This window comes from Neovison vison, chromosome 1 (genome assembly GCF_020171115.1).
Source record: "Neovison vison isolate M4711 chromosome 1, ASM_NN_V1, whole genome shotgun sequence".
In the NCBI taxonomy this organism is placed as follows: Eukaryota; Metazoa; Chordata; class Mammalia; order Carnivora; family Mustelidae; genus Neogale; species Neogale vison.
Genome location: NC_058091.1, coordinates 49,537,083 through 49,561,939, shown reverse-complemented (window position 1 = coordinate 49,561,939; position 24,857 = coordinate 49,537,083). Strand labels below are relative to the sequence as shown.

At 34.7% G+C, this 24,857-nt stretch overlaps 1 protein-coding gene across 4 annotated transcripts in view; it reads right to left on the bottom strand.

Annotated features, from left to right (window-relative positions):
• Positions 1-24,857, bottom strand: part of LCA5 (lebercilin LCA5) — a 127,945-nt gene that overhangs the window by 31,605 nt on the left and 71,483 nt on the right. For 3 of the 4 annotated variants that reach the window (XM_044246834.1, XM_044246816.1, XM_044246825.1), the window contains exons 2-3: positions 9,987-10,320; positions 4,746-5,275 (exon numbers count right to left, since the gene is read on the bottom strand). In XM_044246834.1, coding sequence (XP_044102769.1) covers positions 4,746-5,275; positions 9,987-10,179 — 723 coding nt within the window. In that variant the 5' untranslated portion in view covers positions 10,180-10,320. Of the gene's footprint in view, positions 1-4,745; positions 5,276-9,986; positions 10,321-11,016; positions 11,039-24,857 lie in introns of those variants that run through there. The other variant, XM_044246843.1, reaches the window with a different exon arrangement.

The window sequence follows — 24,857 nt, the reverse complement described above, 5'->3', positions numbered from 1 at the left end:
CAAAAGCTGAATTTCACACTGAATTAAGAAACTCAATGGTAAATATTTCAAATTCTGGGTTGATTACTGAGATTATGAAAGATAAAATAAGACATAATGGGCCAAAGGCTTTAGGAAGTATGAAAAGGTAAGCTAGAAAGTAGAGAATTACCCTCAGGTGGGTTGCCAAGGCTCCTCCATTCAGAAGAGAGCTAGTATATGGTGTGACAGCTGAAATGAGATTGATTTGAGAAAAGGAGGTTCGTAATAACATATTAAATGTCAATTCTAATAAAACTTCAAACACAACAGAAATGAAGTAGTTTAGATCTCCCAACCAAACTCTGAGGCTTATAGCTACTTAACTCAACACTCCTAAAATCTGAGAGTAAACGTCTAAAAAAAAGTTACTCCTTCATGTACATAAAACATTTATAACCCCTTGTGAAAATAATTATTACCAAAAAAATAAGCTTTGAAATTTGAAAATACAAGTTCAAACATAATTTTCTCATCCAGAAAGAACTGAGATTATTTACAACTGTTCTAAAGAAAATAAAATATTTATGTATAATCTAACAAAACCTGTATGGATCTATATCCTAAGAATGACAAATTGATGATGGAAGAAATGAAAGACGACCTAAATAAATGGAAGAATATACTGTGTTCGAGAATAGGAAGGTTCAACACATCAATTCTCCACAAATGATCCTTTTTTTTTTTTAAAGATTTTATTTATTATTTTACAGAGAGCGAGAGATCACAAGTAGGCAGAGAGAGAAGGGAAAGCAGACTCTCTGCTGAGAGAGAGTCCGATGCAGGGCTTGATCCCAGGACCTGAGATCATGACCCGAGCCAAAAGCAGCGGCTTAACCCACTGAGCCACCCAGGCGCCCCCACAAATGATCCATTTTTAATGCATTACCCACTAAAATACCAGGAAAGTGTTTGTAGACAAAGACAAGCTTATCCTAAAGTTTATATGGAAAGGCAGAGGACCCAGATTAGTTAAAATAGCCAAACTTTTAAAAATAAAGCATAATGAGACAAATCAATCTACCTAATGTAAAACTTATTATTTTGACTATAATGAAGGTGTGGTATTGTCAGAGGGACAGACACACAGATCAACAGAACAGACTAAAGAATCCAGAAATAGACCAATAAAAATATGCCCAACTGATTTTTGAAAAAGGTTCCAAATTCAAAAGAAAGATACCTTTTCAACAAATGGTTACTGGAGTAACTGGGCACCACAGGCGAAAACAAAACAAAACAAGAACAAACAAACAAACAAAAAAAAACCCAACCAAACAAAAACACCTCAACCTGAATCTCACATCTGATACAAAATTAACTCAAAATGGACATGAAAGTAAAACACAAAACCATAAGACATTTGGATAAAAGTACAGTAGAAAATCTCGGGGGCTATAGGCAAAGGGTGATAGAAATAGACAAAGAATTCTGAGACTTTATCCAAAGCACAATCCATAAAAGAAAAATCTGATAAACTAGATTACATCAAAATTTAAAACTTTCCCTCTGAAAGCCCCTGTGATGAAGATGAAAAGACAACTACAGACTGGGAGAAAATATCTGCAAACCACATATCTCACAAAGGATTTGTAATTAGAATACATAAAGAACTTAAAAAATTAGTAAATACACCAACAAGCCAATTAGGAAATGGGCCAAAAAAAAATTTTTTTTAAAGGAACAACATGAGTAGAATCTACAGATGGCAAATAAGCACACAAAAAGATATATACATCATTAGCCATTAGGAATGATACAAATTAAAACCATGAGCTAGCACTAAACACCTATCAGAATGGCTACAATATAAAAGAGTAGTAACATCAAAAGCTGGCAAGGATGTGGAGATACTGTATCAATTTATACATTGCTAGTAGAAATGTAAAATAGCACTGCCACTCTAGAAAGAGAACGGCTGGGGCGCCTGGGTGGTTCAGCGGGTTAAGCCTCTGCCTCCAGCTCAGGTCAGTCTCAGGATCCTGGGATCAAGCCCCACATGGAGTTCTCTGCTCAGCAGGGAGCCTGCTTCCCCCTCTCTCTCCCTACTTGCGATCTCTCTCTCTGTCAAATAAATAAATAAGATCTTTAAAAAAGAACGAAAGAAAGAAAAAGAATGGTGTTTCTTAAAAAAACAAAAATGTATCATCCAACCCATCAAGCACTTTTAGACATATATCCCAGAAAAAATGAATATATATGTTCAGACAAAAAACTGTGTATGAATGATCATAGCAGCATTATTAGTTAATAGTTAAAAACTGGATAACAACCCTGATGTCCTTCAATGGGATGTACCGTAACACTCCATGATATATCCATACCATAGCATACTACTCAGGAATTAAAAAGGAACACACTATTGATATATACAACTTGGATGGAGCTCAAGGGAAAAAAATTAAATCTATTCATCTCAAAAGGTTAAATACTACATGATTCCACTTATATAACGTTCTTAAAATGACAAAATTATACAAATAGTGAACAGATTAGTGGATGTCACAGGTGAGAGAGAAGGCAATAAGGTAGTTGTGCCTATAAAAGCTGGTAACTCGGGATCCTTGTGATGGAACTGTTCTGCATCTTGATTCTGGTGGTGGTCACATAAATTTTTCTACACATGTGATAAAACTGCATAGAACTAAATACATACACACATGCAAACACAAATGAAGGCTTGTAAAACCAGTGAAACCTGAGTAAGATTCATGGATTGAATCATTATATCAAAAACAATTTCCTGGTTGCAGTATTATATTGCAGTTATGCAGGATGTTACCACTGCAGAAACTGAATGAAGCATATAGGGGATCTCTACATATAATTTTCATACAACAGCATATGAATCTATAATTAACTCAAAATAAAAAGTTAAAAACACTTTTTTTTTACACCCAATAAGGAAAAAAAAAAAAAAGAACTGAGGACACTATTCAGTTACCAACTACTTCAAAGACTTTACTACAGATGATTTTCTTGCTAAGTGAGCAGCTAAATAATCAACTTCATCTATTACTCAGAATCCAAAGACTTCTGTTTTTCCTCTCTTTCTCTTTTCTCCTCTTCCCCTCAACACTCATAAACCTCCTTCATAATTGGCTGTAAGAGAGAACCACAGTATATGTGTGTGTGTGTAGATTGCGACACCATGTTCTCTCTAGTTTTATACATACACAGAGGTATTTTCTTCTTTAAAATCATTATTAGCATTCTGTGCTCGTGGTTCCCAATTTTAAAAATCCATGGTATGGAACATTTTCTATTTCCCCTTTAAAAATAATTGAAATGGGGTGCTTGGGTGGCTCAGTCATTAAGCATCTGCCTTCGGCTCAGGTGATGATCCCAGGATCCCTCAGGCTCCCTGCTCAGTAGGAAGCCTGCTTCTCCCTTTGCCTGCTGTTCCCTCTGCTTGTGTTCCCTCTCTCGCTATCTCTGTCATAAATAAATGAAATCCTTAAAAAACAACAACAACAAATAGAAATAAAATAAAAATAAAAAATAAAAATTAATTAAAATGTTTTGTTTTTTGTGACAATAATTGCTTTCAGATCCTACCCTCAACTCCACCTCAAGGTAAGTAGCCCTTTAAAAAAAAAAGTTTCCATATGCTTGCTCTGCAGTTTGGGTTGATTACTGGTAAAGCCTACACAATAGGGTACCTTCTATGCACTGAAACAGAAAAATGATTGTTAATCGTATAGAGTAAGTTAGCTACTTTCTCTAACCATTGATGTACACAGTATTAGTAAGCCACTACCCCTGGGCTTAGCACTGGTGTACTAAACATGGTATCCTATACAAAGAAGCACTATAACATACCATATATTAAAAACACCTAATTAATACATTGCAGAAAGTTAATTTATTTGTAGTTCTGACTTGCACTTGTTCGGAGAGCTCTCACAGCAGGCATTATTCCTATACTTTTCCTCAGCTTTGCTTTCCAAACTACTCATTGATTTTCATAAGCACTGACTCAGGGTTTCTGTTTGATATACATATATACACACATATATTTATATAGATACACTGTATATGTATTTAGTTTTATGCAATTTTACCACGTGTATGTGATATATATATATATACACATACATACTCACACACACACAAGTATAAGGTAGCATCTAATACAAATTCTTTGTGCAAATATCATGGGGTAGTACTCTTTTTTTCAACCTGTTCCAAGAAAAATATCTTTTTAAAAACTCTGCTATATTCTCAGACTAGTGACTCTTCTTATACCTATCTCTCATCTTAGTTTCTATCTGGGGGAATAAGGGTAAGCCCTGCCCCCAAAAAGTCTTTTACAAATGTTCAAAGAAATAAAAACAAAGAATTTTTTATGTGACATTTCTTATACAATGCCCCCAAATGTCAGTTTTATAAACTATAGCTATTAGTGTATCATTTTCAATTTTAGAGAAACAATCAGATAATCAAATAATGTATTTCCCCAAAATGACTAAGATTCATGGAATTAAACACTCATTCATTAACAGGTGGCCCATTAACGTGTAAAATTTTTTGTATCCTGCTCTTAAGTACACAATTTTAATTTTTTCCTAATCTCTTACTCAAAGATAATTTTACAAATATTAAAAGAAATAGTTTTCATTTCCAAGCATACACTGAACTACAATAAGCAATCTTAACAGAGCACATTAAATACCCAATGAAAAACCAACACAAAACAGTACAATTAGAGGCTGTATTAGTTTTACCTTAATTCTTCTCTCGGTGTCATCTAATTTTAACTCTGCTGAAACTAGTTTCTTTGCCAAATCATCTCGCTCAGGTAGGTGTCTAGCTTCAGAGATCTTTTTCAGTTTCTGTAAGGAAAATTTTGTCCTAAATAGTTCACCTTCTGTATCTTTCACCCTTTTTTCAGTTGCCCGTTCTTTCTCTTGAGATTTTCTTAAGCGTTCTTTGAGTGCTGTAATCTCATTGTTATGACGAGCAATAAGTTGTGAGATTTCATTTTCTGTATCTTCAAACTTATTCAGGGCTTTCTCCTGTCTGTACTGAAGCCTTTTCAAAGTCTTATTTTCTTTTAGCAGCTCAGCTAACTTGACCTGGAGTTCAGTTACTTCATTCTGCAATTCATTGATTTTTAGCAGTCTTGCAGAAAGAACCCGTTTTGTAACAAGATCAGTATCTTTCTGGAGTGGCTCCCTATTGAGGCTCTGGGAGCGAAATCCCACTCGGACTCCCTTTCTGTTTGGTGGACCCTTAGGGCTTGGCTTCCTAGGGGCTAAAAAAGAAACAGTAATGATGTAAAGTGAAAGCTGTACTAATGTAATATTACTTATTCATTCTAATATAAATGAATCTATAACATTCTTTAGTTTCTTCCTTAAAAAATGATCCTACAATATTTAAGTATCAGGTTTTATTTAGAGGTCTCAGTATGCTTTTATTAAGACAGGTCCAGAATCTTTTTCTTAAGAAAGGTTAGGAACATTCTGACTTATCAAAATGATACCCTAATGGTTTATAGGAAATTGTTTTTACATTGCTTTAAAAAATAACAGCATCAGGCTTTACCATTTTTAACCTTATAGATAAGATGGCAAGCCAGAATTCAAGCACAAACATTAGCATGGGGTGTAATAATAAACACTGGAAAAATACTGTGATATTCAAGTAATTTATGTCAAGATATTTGGGATTATAATTTGGAATGTGAAACATATGTTTTCTCTAAATTAATTAGAACTCTTTTTCTTTATTTGAGGAAACAAGACAATACCACATTCTACAGCGATAAGATCTGGGTTTGGGACTTTGATTTACCACTTAATAACTCCTTGGGCAATTCACCTAAACCTTTCCAGGTCTATTTTCCCCACCCATATAATGAGCATACCACCACCTATGTAACTAGGTTGTGTGAGGATTAAACAAAGAATGCATGTAAAACAGGAAGTTCTCCACACATATTCTCTGTCAGTAATAAGAACTAATCCCATTTATCAGTGACTGAAAATGAAAAACGCTTTTAGCAGTACAGATGTTACTGTATTATTTCAAATGCTTGCTCAGGGGCTTTTTGTGGGAGGTTCAAATCAAAAACATTTGAAGAAATTTGAGAACAAGATAAAAACAAAAACCTACACCCTAAAAAATATAGGCATATGAAATCTTTAAATTGTACATATTAAATAACAACATTTCACAAGACTGTGGAATGCCATTATTTTTACTAAAAGTTCATTAAATTTAGGCCCCAATACACAAAGCACCTGCCCTTTAAAGAGAGACATCTGGAAGTCTGCCACAGTTGAGAATAATGAACTTTAATCTCCAAGGTGACTGCTTTTTTTTTCCAAGAAGGAAATGCATTCCAGAGGGGGGGAAAAAAAGAAAAACTAGAAAATTCAACCCTTCCTTATCCTCCCTCCAGCTGTGGATACCTTGATTCCATTATGTAAACAAGTAAAGAGTAACATGTAATATTTACAGTTTACATTACAAAAGTTCATTTAAAAAATGGACAACTCTAAAGAATGTTTTGACTGTGTACTGATTTGGGATTTCAGTTCTATAATTGTTTGAATACACAAAAGGAAGCGGTAATACTAAGAAATGGGGAAAAGCCTACAACTTTGAACTACACTTTCCAATATAGTAGTAGTCACTAGCCACATGTGGCTTGAGAGATTCGAAATGTGGACAATCCAAACTGAGATATGCCATAACTGAAACACATACTGAATTTCAAACACTTGTTCAAAAAAATGCATAATGTTTTAAACACAGTGTTTTATATTAACTACATTTTAAGAAGATAATATTTTGAATATTTTGGATCAAATAAAATATACTATTAAAATTAATTATACCTATTTTTCTTTTTTTTTTTAAAGATTTTATTTATTTATTCGACAGAGAGAGAGATCACAAGTAGGCAGAGAGGCAGGCAGAGAGAGAGGGAAGCAGGCTCCCTATAGAGCAGAGAGCCTGATGCGAGCCCCGATCCCAGGACCCTGGGACCATGACCTGAGCCGAAGGCAGAGGCCTTAACCCACTGAGCCACCCAGGCGCCCCTATTTTGCTTTTTTTAACGTGGTTATCAGACAATATAAAATTACATGTGTGGCTTGTGTTTGTGACTTGCATTATATTTCCCCTGGACAGCACTGCTCCAATTTTAAATTGGGGCATCCATCATTTCAATTTTCTTTCCTTCCCAACATACTGAGTTAACAGTTTTGGTATCCATATACTTTTAGAGAATATGTATTCTATTCTTGGAATGACAGAAACTTTACACATACAAATGATTATACATAAAGACAAATGTTAATTATTCCAAATCTCTGATTTTTATGTATAAAATTGTATTTCTCAGCAAACAAAATTACAAATTACAAAATTACAAAATACAAATAGAAACTTATTTTATTTGAAAAGTTAAAGCCTATATAAGAATCAGGATAGAATTTCCCACTAATACCTTACTTCGATTGTTCAGTCAGACAGGAAGGGCTTCCAAAACCAAATTTTTCACATCCTAAAAATCTGAACACTTATTTTTAGCATATTCTATTAGCGTGACTACAAACTGATCATAAAAAGTACACTTAACCTGAACTCAAAAAGATTTCCTAGCTGCCATTTACTTTTTTATTTTCATTTTTAAAACTATCAAGATGAAATATAGTACTAGTAAGAGTGAGAAAAGATGACTGACTATCATATGTATCACTCTCCATCTACTTCTTGTTAAGTCACTATGAAAAAGAGGGTGAAAAAATACTGCTTTGTTTCTACCTTCGGGTGATAAAAATAAAATATGACTCCTTTAAAAAACACATAGTAAAGATGAATTATGCATCTATAAAAGACTTAAGATGCTTATACTACTACAAAACATGAAATATAATAAATACATAACATGTAATACATAAACATGTATAAATGAAACTTAAATTTTATTGTGCATATAATTTTTGATAAAGCAACAATTTTATTTTTAAAATATTTAATATGCTAAAAATTAAAAAGGAAGAATATGGTATCAAACATGTAAATACACAAACTTAAGTGTTTAAGATGCTACTTTAATCACATTTGTTCTGTCCTTAGTTTACTGTACACTGGTGGTTGCCAGCCTAACAAGAAACTAATTCAGTGTTTAAGAAAACACTAAAGTGTTTAACTATAGCTGGTATGGTCCTGTTGATAGATCTAAAGGTAGACAAATTACCACAGATTTTAATTCAGAAGACAAAACAAACAAGTCAGATTGAAGATTAATAACTGAAATTTTCTGGGTGATGTTGGAAATGTTTTTCAAAGCTTTTTCTCAATTATTTTCCTTAATAATGTAAAGTTTAAGAATTTCTGACTCCTTAATTAGGTGGCCTCCTAAACTGCTTCTGGGGAAGTGGTGAAAAATTAAAGTATTCCTACCAATAATACTGATAATTCCTCAAATATGTACATTATTTCTTAGGAACAAGAAAGCATTTTCTAAGGTTCAACCCTATGGTCTGTTTTTTCTTAATTAGATAGCAAAAGTTTAGTATCAGATCATGCATTCAACCACAAAATCAAAACAAGAGGCTCTCACTGAGCCAGATTTGGAGCAAAAGACCAAAAACCCTGAGCACTGTATAGGCAAAAGAAAGAAAAAGAAAAAGCACCCAACTGTTATAAGAACAGAGGACATCTCTGGAAAGTTAGATGAGGGGTCCACGAGAGGGCTGCTTTCAAAAGTAACACATTCTTTGCAGATTTTTTTAAAGCAAATATTACTTTACAAAGTAAAAATTTATAAAGGCAAATTTAGTTATACCTCTGCTTAAATCTGTTCAATAGCCAATTATTTCCTGAAAAAGAGAGTCAATATATTATTATAGGTTTCAAGGTCCCCTGTTTTCCTTTTCGGCTTCCGATTTTACCCCTCCCTGCCTTGCAATCTAAACTCTATATAAGCAGGATGCCTGGGTGGCTCAGTTATTAAGAGTCAGCCTTTGGCTCAGGCCCTGATCCCTGGGTCTTGGAATCAAGCCCCACATCAGGCTCCCTGCTCAGCGGGAAGCCTGCTTCTCCCTCTCTCACTCCCCCTGCTTGTGTTCTCTCTTTCTCTCTCTCTCTCTCTCTCTCTCTGTGTCAAATAAATAAAATCTTTTTTAAAAAACCTCTATATAAGCATTCTAACCTAGTGCTGCATTCATTAATGTATACTGTAATTACCTCATTTACCTTAGCTTAATTTTCTATGGTGTATTTTTCTACAGTGGTCCTTAGATATTTTGCTACTAAGTACATCTGGGGCTTTTTGACCAAAAATTCATTAAGATGAAGAGGAGATTTCTAGAACACTGCCTTGTCAAATATGTATTAATATGTAGATCCAAACTAGGAAAATTTTAATAAAACAAATCATTTTGAATAATTAATCTTGTTTCCATTATAACATAATTTTACAGAAAACCAAGTGGTAGTCCCAAGTCCCAAATTCCATTTCTAGATTTAATTTGAGCTTTTGCAGTAAGCACTGTGTATCCTAGAGGAAGTAGTTTTATAAAAATGTCCCTTAACTACCTTGTAGCAATGTCTTTTGCTGCTTTTTAGAGGTGAAGATTTAAAAAGGAATAAACATTTGCTGACTTTTTTTTTTGCCTTTACAGTACCTCAGAAACAGCAAGACATTCATTTAGAAAGAAGAAAACAAAATAAGGTTTATTAATAGTTCCTTCTTCTGTATATAGTATGATTTTAATTATGACAAAGGATAATACACAGCACCACAGGCAACAACTATATATAACACTATATATACAACAACTATATATATAACAACTATATACAAAAATACATCTTATTCAAAATGACGATCAGCCCATTTCCATGTGTATATCAATATATATAGCAATGGAAATTTCATTCATACAACTTTCCTAAACACTTAAAATGAGTCTTCAAGGTCCACCGGACTCTTAAAGAATGCTTACCTTGATGATGCACTTGGCTATCTGAAATTTGTCTTTTAGGATTTTTTCCCTTAATACTTGTGGGTGAAGAAGAATTGACCAGCGAAGACCGGCCAGAAGATTGTGGGGTAGTTTCAAAATCAGATGAAGAGTAATGGTGTTTTCCTGCCTTACTTTCTCGATCATTATCTGGACTTCTTTCTCTTTCCCCCATCGTTTTGTAAAATAGTCTCTATTCACATAATTTCACAGATTCCTTTCTCCAAAAAACTCCATGACCAGCCTGAATAGCAGTTTTAGAGTCTTCAGATCCTGGTGATACTATTCATGTCTGCACTTTGTTTTCTCCAGGTATCTGTAGTAAAGATTAGAACATTAGCAAACAGAAGATACACTTTTGCCCCTACAATTAAGGAAGAGGAAAGGAAACTCATTATATTTCATGAAATAGGTTTTATAGTTAATTACAATGAAAGATACTAAAAGCAAATAGTATACTATTTATAATTTCTCAAAGAAGCTATAATTCGATTTACCTATATTTTTCACATCGTTATTTATAGTATTTGGGGAACAGACAGAATGTTGGAGCTCAGACAGAGACCATGTAAAATACCTAATATATAACTCTTTTTGAATAAAAGTTAACTGAATTTGACTCCCCTGAATCTTAAGATTTATAATAAAAACAAATGCTTATTTTTTACAGATGTATAATGACCAAATCACCATTTTTTTTTTTTCTGGGGGGACAGTGGTGGTTAAGGCAAGCCTAACAGGAACAGCAACAACAAAAACCAACCTACATAAAAGTGTAAAACTAAAGTATGGGGAAAAAAATTAATCAAATTAAAACACCTAATGAAAAACATTTGCAACATGTCAAAAAAATGGTTACCATCCTTTACATATGTAAATAATTCATACCATCCCATATGAAAAAATAAGAGGCCAAAAGTTAAATGGGTAATTACATATTAGACCCACAGTGAGCAATACAAATGATAGACACATAAAAATATTCAACTTCAGATACCATTTTTAAACTTACCAATTACCTAAGTTTTTTCAATATAACACTCAATGCTGCTAGAATGCCTATCAAGAAAAGATCCACGAGATTTCTGGAAAAAAAGTTGGCAAGATATATTAAAACTTTAATTGCACTTTTAATCTTTGATCCCATAATTCTATGCCTAAAATAACAAGAAAAGTATCCTGAAAGTAGAGGAAAAATTAGTACAAATGGTTATAGAGTACAACTTTTTTAAAGATTTATTTATTTGAGAAAGAGAGAGCTTGCAACCAACTGTGCTACCCAGGTGCCCCTACAGTACAATTTTTTTTAAAAAGGGAAGCAACATAAATGTCTAACAACTGCGAATAATTAAGAATATTGTAAAAATCAATACAGCATAATATCATGCTATTATTAGAGACACAAAAAGTTTGTTACTGAGGAAATGTTTATAGTAAAGACAAAATCCAAACTGGTGAATACAATATGGTCTCAACTATACATATTCATTGAAAGAAAATACTGAAAATACTAAGTATTCGTTCCTCAGAAACTGAAAAAAATTTGTGAAGTACAAGATACATATACACCAAAATAGTGTCTGGCCCACAAGAATTTTAGATGATTTTTTCCTCTCTTTATAAATTTTAATTTTATAATAAAATAAAACTGGATTACCTTTTTAATTGGAATAATTGTATTTAATATTCAGGGGAAAAAGTCCCATTGACAAAATTAATATTTCAAGTATAGTGGTTCTAGTACTATATGTAAAAAGATATGCAGACAAGGCAGAGGTACTAATGTTCACTGCAGTCTTATAGTGGTAGAGGACTAAAACAATTAGAAGGACCATAAATAAGGTACTGGCGACATAATATAACCACATAATGATGTACTGTACTATGAAGCTACTAAAGGAATGAGCACTACCTCTGTTTACTTTCTGCAGTCTGGAGCGATCTCCACAAAATATTAAGGGAAAAATATGGACAAAGCATGTATAGTATATTACCATTTATAAAAAAAAAAATTACAAACTTGTATACACAATGTTTCATGTTTTTAAAAAGTAAAAGGATAAACTAAACACTTAATGTAAAAAAAAGGGGAGGGGTTCTGTAGGGCAAGGCTGCCCAATAAAACTTTCGCAAGAATGGAAATGTTTTGTCATGGGGCGTCATGGGGCGTCAGCGCCTGCTGCACTCAAAGGAGAACTTTTATGAAAGCAGCTTATGACGAGATCTACAGCCCAGTGTTCTGAAACTCTGTCCCCAAGTAGAAGAATAAGCACTGATTTCAAGGTTTCTGTATTTTCCTTCACATAGTGTCCTTATTTATATAAACTTCGACTGCATCATGGTAAAAAAAAAAAAAAAGCAAATGTTTATAATCTGTGCTATCTGGTATGGTAATTGGCCACATATGAGCACCTGAGCACCTGAAATGTGGCAAATGTGACTAATTTTTAATTTTGTTGAATTTTATTAACTTAAGTTTTAAAAGCTATACATAATGGTGTTTGGCTCTCTGAATCTCAATGATCTCATTTTTAAAGGGAATAGTAATAGTAATTCCCTTGGAGAATTGCTGGGACAGTTAACTAGGTTAATTCAAGAACTATGACACCATAAGCACTCACTAAAAATCAATTACATTTACAATTCAAACATACAAGATGCTCAGTAAATTGATTGATATTCCTTGTCAAAGACTCAGTTTTAATTACAATATAATTAAAAGCTGATCATATGGTATAAATGAGGATTATCTGTTTATATGCCTATAGCAGAAGGAGCTCCCTATGACCTGTCCCATCTTAATCAGTGGTGCCACCTAACCTTTCACTGCAAAAGATATACCCCACAAAACATTACCTGCCATTCATCTTCTATGCACCAGCATTCACCCTTCCCCATCCATGCCTCAAATATATGCATAAAGTTTATTTAAAAAAAAAAAAAAAAAGGAACCATCCACTGCCCCATTATTCAGGTCCCTCTCCCTGGGATAGCTATTTTAGTGGCTTATACTTTTATGCTTATGCTATTTCTTGAATTAGCAACTTAAGACTACGTAAGATGAGGATTTAACTTGTGACTCATTTTTAAATGGCTGCAACATGTAATGACTTGTTTGGAAGTTTTTTCCCTTCAGATTCCTAATAGTCCTTTTTTCTTATTGAAAAGAAAAAACAACCTTCCTATATCACTAATATTTACCTAGCTTGGTAGTCATTCTATCTGTAGCCTGAATTCCACTTCTTTCCTCCTCTTAAAAACATTTTTCTTGGAGATCAATTATTTCCAATTCTAATTTAAACCAATTATTCTGTAGCCCTGTGGTACCACTGTCATTCTGGAATCATTTTTGTAGTACTTCTGGGATAATCCACCATTTCTAACAGCTCATGACATCATCTTTACTAGTTTTGATCATCACTTTTCTTGTCTATATTCTCAAGTAACTTCTACAGAAAGGGTAAGTAGGCTGACATGCGAGACTGTGGACTCTGAGAAACAAACTGAGCGTTTTGGAGAGGAGGGGGTGGCGGGATGGTGAGCCTGGTGGTTGGTATTAAGGAGGACAAGTATTGCATGGAGCACTGGGTGTGGTGTATAAACAAAAAATCTTGGAACACTGAAAAAATAAAATTAAATTACAAAAAAGGGTAAATAGGTTGAGAAAAATGTTCTGAGTCTTTGTATGCCTGAGAAGGTCTTTATTTTGCCCTCCAATCTGGTAGTTTTTGTAAGTTCTGCCATCTAAGTTATTTTCTCTCAGAACTTTAAAGACACTACTCCACTGCCTTCTAAACCCTCAGAGGTTCTTGGAAGATGTTATACTCTCTCTTTTATCCAACATGTACTTCTTCTAAGCTCTCACAATGCAACCGTAATGAAAAGAACAACCTCAAAAATCCCTGCCATTACGGAGTTTACACTCTAGTTATGCTCATCTGATTCTCATTCCCTTATAGGTTATCTTTTCTTTTCCTTCCTAGGAGTTTTTAGGATTTTCCCTCCTCTTATACTGCAATCCCACAACATGCATAGGTCCGAGTCTTTTTTCACTGATTGTGTTGCCCCTTTACCTCCCTCTTCCTTTTAATATTGAAACAAGTACCTTTAAGCACTAGAAATGTTTATGTTATTTTTCTGATAACTGGCTTTCCTATTTATTCTTTTTGAGATTTCTACTGGCTAAATAACAAACTGTTCTCTCTGTATTTCTATTTTCACTCAACTTATCTTTTAACTATCCAGGATTGTTGTGTTTTTATTTACTTTGTGCAAACACCTTAACTCCCAAGAATTCTTTCTCGTTCTGGTTTTTTAAATAACTATTCTGTTCCTGATTTACTGATGCAATATATTTTCATTTCTCTGAGAACACTATCTCCTGACCCAGGACCTCCGTCTCACATGGTGATAGTTTTTCTTATTTATATATGGTTTTATTTTTTTGAAGGTAATTTTTGGTTGTCCATTGATATTTTAAAAAGGAAAAAGAATAAATGGAAAACAGGTATTTATAAATAAGGCTTCCTGACATGCACACTTTGCTTTAGGATGAATAGCAGAGAATCAGCCATTTTCCAGGGGGATCCTAAAAAGCTAGAATTACAGGGATAATCTTCAGATACAAATATCCACCATGGCAACTCTATTTCTCTTTTAGGGTTGTCTTTATTTTGATTTTCTTAAGAAATTGCTTCTGTATTTTTTGATGGCAAAGAAAGGGAATGGTGAAGGGCAGGGACTATTACACTGAGTCACTGTATATGGGACTGGGTAGGAAAGGAAGCATAACTATTACACAGTTTTTCAACTATTCTTCCTTCCCATTTTCAATTATCCTTTCTCCCTGACTTTTCAAATTCTGAGATGTTCTGAGATTGCTGTAGTTTCCTCCTGAATGTTTTCAGACACAGCTTTCTCTGTTTGAATGTGTTTCATCTATCATTACTCTTTTCCTCTTTCAGAAATGTGCTGTGATGTCTCATCTACAGACAGAACCCTAAACACCTGATTATTAGTAAGAAATTGAATTGGTACTCACGAAACTCCCAAGAACAAAAATCTGGGATCAGATAAATTCACAGGTGAATTCTACCAAACATTTAAAGAACACCTATTCTCAACATTTTTCCAAAGACATATAGATGGCCAACAGACATGTGAAAAGATGCTCAATATCACTGATCATTAGGAGAAATATAAATCAAAACTACAATGAGATGTCACCTCACACCTGTCAGAATGGCTAAAATCAAAAGCACAAGAAACAACAGGTGTTGGTGAGGTTGTAGAAAAAAGGGAACACTCTTGCTCTACTAGTGGGACTGCAAACTGGTACAGCCACTGTGGAAAACACTATGGACATTCCTCAAAAAGTTAAAAATAGAACTACCTGGGGCACCTGGATGACTCAGTCAGTTAAGTGTCTAACTCTTGATTTTGGCACAGGTCATGATCTCAGGGTCATGAGGCTGAGCCCTATGTTGGGCTCTATGTTAAGACACTGGAGCCTGCTTAAAATTCTCTCTCCCCCTCTCCCTTTGCTCCTCCCTATCCCCACTCTCTCTCAAAACAAAAAATGAAAAACAAAAAAAATCTACCTTATGATCCAGCCATTGTACTACTAGGTATTTACCAAAGAATAACAAAAAAAAAAAAAAAAAACTAATTATTTTTTACCCTGATTATTTATAGCTGCATTATCTACTATAGCCAAACTATGGAAACAGCCCAAATATTCATTGACTGATGAATGGTAAAAGATGTATGTGTGGGGGGAGGGGGTGTATAATGTAACATTACTCAGCTATAAAAGAGAAGTCTTGGCGTTTGCCATGGTGTGACTGGAACAAGAGAGTATTATACTAAACAAAATAAGTCAGATAAAGACAAATACCATATGATTTCACTCAAATGTGGAATTTCAGAAACAAAACAAACGAGCTTAGGGGGAAAAAAGAGAGGCAAACCAGGAAATAAACTCTTAACTATAGAGAACAAACTAATGGTTACCAGAGGAGAGATGGGTGGGGGAATGGGTTAAACAGGTGATGGGGACTAAGAAGTGTACCCGTTGTGATTAAGCACTAGGTGTTGTATGGAAGTGCTGAATCACTATACTATACAACTAAACTAATATTACACTGTATGTTAACTAACTGGAATTTAAATAAAAACAAAACAAAAGTAAAGAATAGTTGTTTTCTTCAAACTATTTCAAAAATAGAAGAGGAGGGAAAGCTTCCAAATACATTCTACAAGGTCAGCCTTATGTTGATACTAAAAGCAAAGATAATACCAAAAAAAGAAAACTATAAGCCGATATACCTAATGAACATAGATGCAAAATGTCAACAAAATATTAGCAAACTACATTCAATAATACACTAAAAGAATAATTCAGTACCATTAAGTGGGATTTACTGCAGGAACACCAGAACAGTTCAACAACTACAAACCATCAACATGACACACCACGTAACAGAGGGATAAAAATCATATGATCGTCTCATTAGATGCAGAAAAAACATCTGACAAAATTCAGAATCCATTCAATCCATCTACTGAGCAAAACTGTCAACAAAGTGGGCTGACAGAAAACATACTGCAACATAATTAAGGCAATATATGTCAAACCCACAGCTAACAGTATATTCAATGATGAAAAATTGAAAACTTTTCCTCCAAGATCAGGAACATGACAAGGATGTCCACTCTTGCCATTCTTACTCAAAATGCCACTGGAAGTCCTAGCCACCTCAATCAGACAAAAACATTAAAGAAAAGGCATCCAAACTGGTAAAAGAAAAAGTAAAACAGTCAATAACTGTAGATAATGATACTATATATAGAAAACCCTAGAGACTCCACCAAAACACTATTAGAATACATTAAATCAATAAAGGTGCAGGATACAAAATTAATACACAGAAATCTGTTGCATTTCTATACATTAATAACAGCGCAGCAGAAAGAGAAATTTTTTTAAATTCCATTTACAATTGTTCCACAAATAACAAAATGCTTAGGAATAAACTTAACCAAGAACGTGAAAGAACTCTACTCTCAAAACTATTAAACTCTGAGGAAAAAAATTGAAGATGACACAAACAAATGGAAAGATATACCATGCTCATGGGTTAGAAGAATTAATATTGGGTTTTTTTTTAAGATTTTATTTATTTATTTGATAGAGAAAGAGAGAGATCACAGGTAGGCAGAGAGGCAGGCAGACAGAGAGGGGGAAGCAAGCTCCCTGGTGAGCAGAGAGCCCAATGTGGGGCTCAATCCCAGGACCCAGGGATCATGACCTGAGCCAAAAGCAGAGTCTTAATCCACTGAACTACCCAGTTGGGGTAGTGCCCCAATATTGTTTAAATGTCCATACTACTCAGAGCAATCTACAGATTCAATGCAAACCCTATCAAAATACCAGTAATATTTCTTACATAACTAGTACAAGTAATCCCAAAATTTGTATAGCAGTACAAAGACAGAAGATACAAGTACAAAGAACAGCCAAAGCAATTTTAAGAAGAAAAAAGATGGGCGTATCACAATCCCAGAGAGTACTGGTACAAAAATAGACACATAAATCAATGGAACAGTACAGAGAGCCCAGAAATAAACCCACCCTTGCGTGGTCAACTAATCTATGACAAAGAAGATAAGAATATACAATGGGAAAGAGATCCTTCTCATTAAATGGTGCTGGGAAAACTGAACAGCAACATGCAAAAGAATGAAACTATACCACTTTCTTAAACTACACAAAAAAAATAAACTCATAATAATTAAAGACCTAAATGTGAAACCTGAAACCATGAAACTCCTAAAAGAATATAGGCAGTAATCTCTTTGATATAGACCTTAGGAATGTTTTTTAGATATTTCTCCTCGGCTAGGAAAACAAAAAAGCAAAACTAAACTATTGGGATTCCACCAAAATTAAAATTTTTGCCCAGCAAAAGAAACCATAAGCAAAAAGGCAACCTAATACATTTGTTAAAGGGTTACTATCCAAAATATATAAAGAACTTATCCAACTCAACACCAAAAAAAAAAAAAACCCCAATCCAATTAAAAAGTAAGCAGAAAACCTTAATAGACGTTTTTCCAAAGAAGATATACAGATAGCCAACTGACAAAAGAAAAGATGCTCAACATCACTAATCATCAAGGAAATGCAAATCAAAACCATGATAACGTATCAACTCACACCATTTAGAACAGTTAGTATCAAAAAAAAAGAATAAATTGGGGCACCTGGGTGGCTCAGTGGGTTAAAGCCTCTGCATTCAGCTCAGGTCATGATTCCGGGGTCGTGGGATTGAGTCCTGCATCTGGCTCTCTGCTCGGCGGGGAGCCTGCTTCCCTTCCCCTCTCTCTGCCTGCCTCTCTGACTATTTGTGATCTCTATCAAATAAATAAATAAAATCTTTAAGAAAAAAAAAAAAAAAGAATAAATTACAAATGCTGGAGAGGATGTGAAGGAATGCCTCACAAGGGTGAGGCACAGACCACCACACACTGGTGGCAGGAATGTAAACTGGTGCATTGGTAGTAACAGTAGCTTCACTTACAATAAGCATAGCATAACCTATAGAGTTAAATCCCTATGCTGTATGCTTAAAACTAATGTAACGTGTGTCATTTGAACCTCAATTAAAAAATATGTGTGCATGTGTGTGTGTGTGTATGCAAATAAAAATAAGTACTGTAGCTTAACATACCAACTTTGCAATGGAAGGAACCCTGAGGAATCACTTTTTTCTCTGAATAGAATAAGGAAACTAATACCCAGAAAAACAAACTGACTTACCCAAGAGTACAATTTACCTAAGGTGACAGAATTAAGTTAATAAGCCTTGAAATGGATCCAGGCACACCTCAGAGATATTGCAGGTTTAGTTCCAGACCACCAAAATAAAGTTAATATTGCAATAAAGCAGACTACAATTAAAATAGTCAAATGAATTTTTTGGTTTCCCAAAGCATATGAATATTTGAACCATACCATATGATAGTCTACTAACTGTGCAAGAGCATTGTTTTTAAAAAATGTACATACCTTAATTTAAAAATGCTTCATTGCTAAGAATTAAGAAATGTTAATCATCATCTGAGCTCTCAGTGAGTTGTACTCTTTTTGCTGGTGGAGCCTTGCCACAGTGTTGATGGCTGCTGACTGATCAGGGTGATGATTGCTGAAAGCTGGGTGGCTATGGTTATTTCTTAAAATAAGACAATAAAGTTTGTCTCATTGATTGACTTTTCCTTCCACGAACAATTTTTGTGTAGCATGCAAAGCTGTTTGAAAGCACTTACTCACAGAAGAACTTTCAGAATTGGGGTCAGTCCTCTAAAATCCTGCCACTGCTTTGTCAACTAAGTTTCTATAATATTCTAAATCCTTTCTTGTCACTTCAACAATCTTCACAGCATCTTTACCAGGAGAATCCATCCCAAGAAACCACTTTCTCTGTGCATCCATAAGAAACAACAACTCTTTTGTTCAAGTTTGATCATGAGATTACAGTAATGCAGTCATATCTTCAGGCTCTACTTCTAGTTCTCTTGCTATTGCCACCACATTTATGGTTACCTCTCCCACTGAAGTCTTGAAACCCTCCAAGTCATCCCATGAGTGTTGGAATCAACTTCTTCTAAACTGCCATTAATATGAATATATTCACCTCTTCCCACAAATCACAAATGTTCTTAATGGCATCTAGAATGGTGAATCTTTTCCAGAAGGTTTTCAATTTACTTTGCCCAGATCCATCAGAGGAATCATTACCTATGGCAGCTACGTATTTCTTAAATAAGAGAACTTGAAAGTCAAAATCACTCCTTGATCTACAAGCTGCAGAATAGATGCTGTGTAAGCAGGCATGACAACAACATAAATCTCACTGTATATCTCCATCAGCTTTTGGGTGATCTGTTGCATTGTCAATGAGCAGTAATATTTTGAAAGGATTTTTTTTCTCCTTCCTGAACATTAGGCCTCAACAGTGGGCTTAAAATTTAAATTCAGTAAACCATGTTGTAAACACATGTGCTGTCATCCAGGCTTTGTTGTTGTATTTATAGAGTACAGGCAGAACAGATTCAGCATAATGCTTCAAATGGCTCTAGAATTTTTGAAATGGTAAATGAACACCAACTTAAAGTCACCAGCTACATTAGCCCACACTAGAGTCAGTCTGTCCTTTGAAGCTTTGATGACAAACACTGACTTCTCCTTTGTAGCTATCAAAGTCCTAGATGACGTCTTCTTCCATAGAAGGCTTCCACAGAAGCCTTCCTAGAAGGCTGCTGTGTCTACATTGAAAATCTGTTGTTTGGAGAAGAAACCATCTTTATTATCTGAGATAGATCTTCTGGATAACTTGATGTAGCTTCTACAACAGCACTTACTGCTTCACTTTGTACTTTGACATCACTGGGATGGTTTCTGTCCTTGAACCTCATAAACCAAGTTCTTGCAGCTTCCAAGGCTGCAAAAGTTTTCTTTTGCAGCTTCCTCACTTCTCTCAGCCTTCATACAACTGAAGGGAGCTTGGGCTGTATTCTGGAATAGGCTTTGGCTTATGAGACTGTTGGGGCTGGTTTGATCTTCTACCCAGACCACCAAAACTTTATCCACATCAGCAATAAGGCTGTTTTCATTTTCTTATCTTACTGTATGTGTTCACTTCAGTAGCACTTTTAATTTCCTTAAAGAACTTTTCTTTGCACTTGCAACTTGGCTGTTTGATGCATAGGTCTACTTTTGGCTTTTCTTGGCTTTCAACATGCTTTCCTTATTAAGCTTACATCATTTCTAGCTTTTAATTTAAAGTGAGAAATGTCTGACTTTCACTTGAACACTTACAGGCCATCACAGGGTTATTAATTGGCCTAATTTCCATCCTGTTTCTTAGGGAATAGAAAGGCTCAAGGACAAGGAGAGAGAGGGAGAACGGCTGGTTGGTGGATGAGTCAGAATGCACACATTTATCAATTAAGTCCACTGTCTTATATGGATGCAGTTCATGGCACCCCAAAACAATTACAACAGTAACATCAAAGATAACCAACTAATCAGAGATTACCATAAGAAATACCATATCAAAAAAGTCTGAAATATTATGAGAATTTAGAAAATGTGACACAGAAAGTGAACAAATGCTATTGGACGAAAATGGCGCCAATAGACTTGCCCAATGCAGCTTTGCCACCACTCAAATTGTTAAAAAAAAAAAAAATGCAATTTCTGCGAAGCACAATAAATCAAAGTCCAATTAAACAAGGTATCCCTGTACAAGTTTTCTCTTGGTTGAGTATCCCATTAGGTATTTCAGTATCAACAATCAGATGAAAACTACCTCATCTTTGAAATCATCTCCATTTGCATCTATCAATATTGTTGCCTTCCTGCCACTAAAACTGAAGAAGCATTTCTGTTCCTTTTCAGAGCTAAACCTTTCACCTTTCACCTGTCTCCCTTCCCATATCTTCTCTCCATCTCAGGACTGTGCCCCTGCTACTGTACTCTGCACAGGATCATTCCTACCAACAAAGAGGCTCTAATAAAGCTGTTGCTTGACTCCATGTCCTAATACATCTATGACCCAGTTGCTCTATTCTAATTTTCCAATAAATCTCTTTTGAAGAGTAATCTAGAATCTAGAATGTTATCTCTACTTTGTTGAATCTGCCTCCTCTTCCTTATCTAAATGTTGGAAAACCCAAGGCACCACATATTGGCTCTCTTTTCTTCATCTACACTCTCTCCTTAGACAGTCTCATCTAGGCTTCATTTACTCTGACTTCCAGATTCACATATTCACCTTCATATGTGACAACTCTATCTGGGTATCCAAAAATCATTTCAAACTTGTATGTCCAAAGCCAAAATCATAATTTGTCCTCCTTCTATCCCCACTCTTTCCTATTTTTCTAATTTCACTATATGGCACTTCCATCTACTAAATTACTCCTGTCGCAAATCTAAGGATCATCCTGGATTCCTTCTTAACCTCACATCCCACATCCAAGCCATCTGTGAAACCAAATGGTTTTATCTCCCAAAATACATTCCACATTATTTTTTATCATTCCCACTGCTACTGCCCTAGACCAAGCCACCATCTTTTTTCACTTGAACTTCTGCAATTGTCTCCCAGTGATACCTGCTTTTATCCTTGCTTCCACAGAGTAAGCTATGACACAGAAGCAGATAGCATTGCCCTCCTGCTTAATACTCTTCAATGGCTTTTTACAGCCATCAAATTCCACAACCAGACCTGCAAACTCATACAAGATCTAACCCCTCAGCCTACTTCTCCATCCTTATCTCATGCCACTTATATATTTTTTCAGCTAAAGTGGCCTTCTTTGTTGCCTCCAACATGCCAACCTTTTGCCAACTCACAGACTTTGGACTTGCTTCACCCTTGAACCCTAAGAGGTCCTTCTTAGAACTTTGCTCCTTCTTTTCTTCCTGCTCTCAGCACAAATGTCAACTTCTCAAAGATGGCTCTCCTAACATTTCTATTAAAGTAAGCCCAGTCACTCTATCTTAATTAGTTTTATTTTCTTCATAGACCTTGTTACTATTAGAAATAATCTTACATTCATCTTTCTCTTCCTACTAAATAGAAAACCTGTAAGACCAGAAATCTTGTCTGCCTAGTTCACCATGGTAACAACACCACTCACTAATTTTTTATGGGCTGAATGATTATTCTATAAAGCTATTCCAAATAGAACATTAATAATTTCATTCTATAAAGTTTGTCTTCCTGTTTCAAACGAAGTGTTAAATTTTCCCTCTTTTAAATAACTTTTAAGTAAGTAAGACTTACTTAAATCTCTAAAATTCCTTAGAAGGGAGAAAAGTTAGCAAATCAAAAAGGTCTGCTCAGAGCCATTACCACAGTAAAGTTGGAATATTCTAACTCAGTTAATTTTAAATAACTGAGATGAACTAATATGGCTTCAGACAAAATAAATTTCACCTGTACTTAGAATAATATTTTCCATTTGACTAATATGGCCACAATATTACTAAATGAATAAATATTATTTTCTCTTAAAAGAAAAAAGTTATCTAGATTAACAGAACACTGAAGATTTATATTCCATGTACAGTTTTCCAGCTAATTTAAGCTAATTCTTTGTGATGGGGAGTAAATCAACTAACAGTTGGTTCATCTGTCACCCCTATCTGTAAGAGGGTAACTATATAAAAGCAAAAAAGAAAAACTACAATTCTTGCCCAATTTCAATTCCTAAGAATTGTTTATTTTCTTTCCTTTTCTTTTTTTTTTTTTTTTTAAGATTTTATTTATTTGTCATAGAGAGAGAGGGAGCAAGAGCGACAGAGGCAGACAGAATGGCAGGCAGAGACAGAGGGAGAAGCAGCCTCCCTGCAGAGCAAGGAGCCCGATATGGGACTTGATCCCAGGACACTGGGATCATGACCTGAGCCGAAGGCAGCTGCTTAACCAACTGAGCCACCCAGGCGTCCCAAGAATTGTTTATTTTCTAAAAATAGCCAGGAGTGCTACCATGGCAATGCTAGAAAACTAGCAAATCTAACATGTCATTTTTCATCCAAAAATAAACTTCTAAAAAGTCCCAAACAGTATAGTTCGCATGTAACAGGTCAGAAAAAAGATGACCATAAGCCACTTCAGTACCAGAATGTCCTTTTTATATTGTTTCAAATGAATCAAAACTAGATCTAAGCTAAAAAGCTTACTATATATGGAATAGCATAATAATTATCTGATTTACAAAACTTGAATAAAGGTTCTTAGTTTTAAGGAAAAAACTATATGAAACCAAAGAACTGTTCATATCTTGTGTTCATCTTCTTTGTATAAAACATTGCTGCCTGGCCACCTCTGCTGCCAGCAAAAGTACTCAAAACAAGCAACGAGATAAGTAAAATAAAAATAAACTAAGAGAGAAAGGTATAAATAAGATTTCTCTCCTCAAAAAGGAATATAAATAACTGAAGATGAGACAAAATTAAAAACAATCTTGTTGCATAAAACTGCAACTTATTCTCTCTTACAAAGGAGAAAAAATTATTAGAAACAGATAAAGCCAAGTCATTTTTCTACCCTTCTACTGATATGTTCCACTATATTCCTAAGCATTTTTTTATTCTACCTTTATTTACACAACACCTACTCCTGCTTTAAAATCAAACTATGTTTAGATTTTAAATATAGTTTTCTGAACTCTAGGGCAGAGCACAGCATATGCTAGACTTAAAATTTAAGGCATAATCAGCTTCATTTAAACGGCATTTTGGAACAGTGGTTCAAATTAAAGCCTCTTAACTACAATATGCATTCCCAAAGTGTAGTCAGTCAAATGAACACATCACAAAATATTCATTCATACATGTATAAGGCCTTTACTGAACACCTACTATGTCAGGCACTAAACTATGAATGGAGATACAAAAAATAAGACACAACTGACACCTTACCATTTAGAAACTCCAACGCGGGAAGAAAAAGATAATGCAAGAGTATGAGTACTAATGACAAAAGAAGTAAAGTAGGCTAAGTACACTTAAAACTAAGATTGAGAGGACAGAGGGAAATCGGAAAGAATTTCAGAGGAAATAATGCCTAAAGTAAGTCTTTAGGTATTACCTGAGGCTAACACAAGTATGGGTGTTTGGGGGTTGATTTTTTTTTTTTTTTTTTTTTTTGGTGCAGGGGGTGGATAATGGAAGATGAGGTTACTAAAAGAACACAGTTCATGACAGAAGAGTCTATTTCAGGAAAAGAAAGCAGCATGTGCAAAAGTAAAAGGCATGAGATAGGTGAGGCATATAATCAA